We start from the raw sequence: 1,732 nt of genomic DNA, 5'->3' as shown, positions 1-1,732 counted from the left end.
TATATACACAGTTATCCTCCTTGAACTCAGGAACCTCATGTCTTCCATGGTAGGTGAAGGCTTAGATTCTTCACAATTCTTTACAGGATGTTGACAGAAACTTCATATCAGTTTACTTGCCTGAGAAGTGAGAGCTATCATGGTGAAAGAGACCAAAAACAAGCCTCTGAAACTGTCATCCAAGAGAAAAATCCAAATTAATATCACATCGAAGAGGAAGTGGTAGAGATTTTGTGCCACCCTTAAAGAGAAAGATGCAGAGTGGTCATTACAATTATATTCCTACTTAACTCACCATTCTGGCTTCTTAAAAAAAAAAGATGAAAATAAGAAGTTACTACCACAAACTCACCCAAATATTAATCCCAATTGTAGATACCATGATAGGTGTGTTTTATGATAGACCAGATTAGCATAGCCTCAAATATACCTGTTGTCACTGATCTAGCAAGTTTTTTATGCAAGTTTCTCACTCGCTCTTGTTGATGTCATGGAAGACAAATTGAAGGGAGAGATGATGGATCTCCAGTACTGCAGCCTTTTCCTTAGAACACCAAAAATTGTCTCTGGCAAAGACTATAATGTGACTGCAAACTCCAAGCTGGTTATTATCACAGCTGGGGCACGTCAGCAAGAGGAAGAAAGTCGTCTTAATTTGGTCCAGCGTAACGTGAACATCTTTAAGTTCATCATTCCTAATATTGTCAAATACAGCCCAAACTGCAACTTGCTAGTTGTTTCCAATCCAGTGGATATCTTGACCTATGTGGCTTGGAAGATAAGTGGCTTTCCCAAAAATCGAGTTATTGGAAGTGGTTGCAATCTGGATTCAGCCCGGTTCCGTTACCTAATGGGGGAAAGGCTGGGAGTTCACCCATTAAGCTGTCATGGGTGGGTCCTTGGAGAGCATGGAGACTCCAGTGTGCCTGTATGGAGTGGAGTAAATGTTGCTGGTGTCTCTCTGAAGAATCTGCACCCTGACTTAGGCACTGATGCAGATAAGGAACAGTGGAAAGAGGTTCACAAACAGGTGGTTGACAGTGCCTATGAGGTGATCAAACTAAAAGGCTACACTTCCTGGGCCATTGGACTCTCTGTGGCAGATTTGGCAGAAAGTATAATGAAGAATCTTAGGCGGGTGTATCCAATTTCCACCATGATTAAGGGTCTCTATGGAATAAAAGATGATGTCTTCCTTACTGTTCCTTGCATCTTGGGACAGAATGGAATCTCCGATGTTGTGAAGGTGACTCTGACTCCTGAGGAAGAGGCCCGTTTAAAGAAGAGTGCAGATACACTTTGGGGATCCAAAAGGAGCTGCAGTTTTAAAATTTTCTAATGTACCATGTCACTGTCTAGACTACAACAAGATTTTAGTTGGAAAAAAAAAAAAAGAAAAAAAGAAAGAAAAAGTGGGATCCCTGGGTGGTGCAGCGGTTTAGCGCCTGCCTTTGGCCCAGGGCGCGATCCTGGAGACCCGGGATCGAATCCCACATTGGGATCCCAGTGCATGGAGCCTGCTTCTCCCTCTGCCTATGTCTCTGCCTCTCTCTCTGTGTGTGTGTGACTATCATAAATAAATTTTTAAAAAATTAAAAAAAATTTTTTTTTATTCTTGAACATATGAACATTCTTCAGAATAGCATTTTGATTCTCCATGTTGATGACATCTTGTTAATTAGAGACCAATCAGTCACTTGGTGTTAAGTGTACTACACTGGAACTCTTATGT

The 1,732-nt window shown here is 41.3% G+C and overlaps 1 protein-coding gene across 1 annotated transcript; it reads left to right on the top strand.

Annotated features, from left to right (window-relative positions):
* Positions 1–478: 478 nt before the first annotated feature.
* Positions 479–1,354, top strand: LOC129516545 (L-lactate dehydrogenase A chain-like). The gene has a single exon (XM_055335995.1). The coding sequence runs from the start codon at positions 491–493 to the stop codon at positions 1,337–1,339; it is 849 nt and encodes a 282-aa protein (XP_055191970.1). The 5' UTR covers positions 479–490; the 3' UTR covers positions 1,340–1,354.
* The last annotated feature ends 378 nt before the right edge of the window (positions 1,355–1,732 follow it).

Source organism: Nyctereutes procyonoides, unplaced genomic scaffold (genome assembly GCF_905146905.1).
Source record: "Nyctereutes procyonoides isolate TBG_1078 unplaced genomic scaffold, NYPRO_anot_genome, whole genome shotgun sequence".
NCBI classification, from domain to species: domain Eukaryota; kingdom Metazoa; phylum Chordata; class Mammalia; order Carnivora; family Canidae; genus Nyctereutes; species Nyctereutes procyonoides.
Note: the sequence above shows the minus strand (reverse complement) of the source record. Positions and strands in the feature narration are given on the sequence as shown.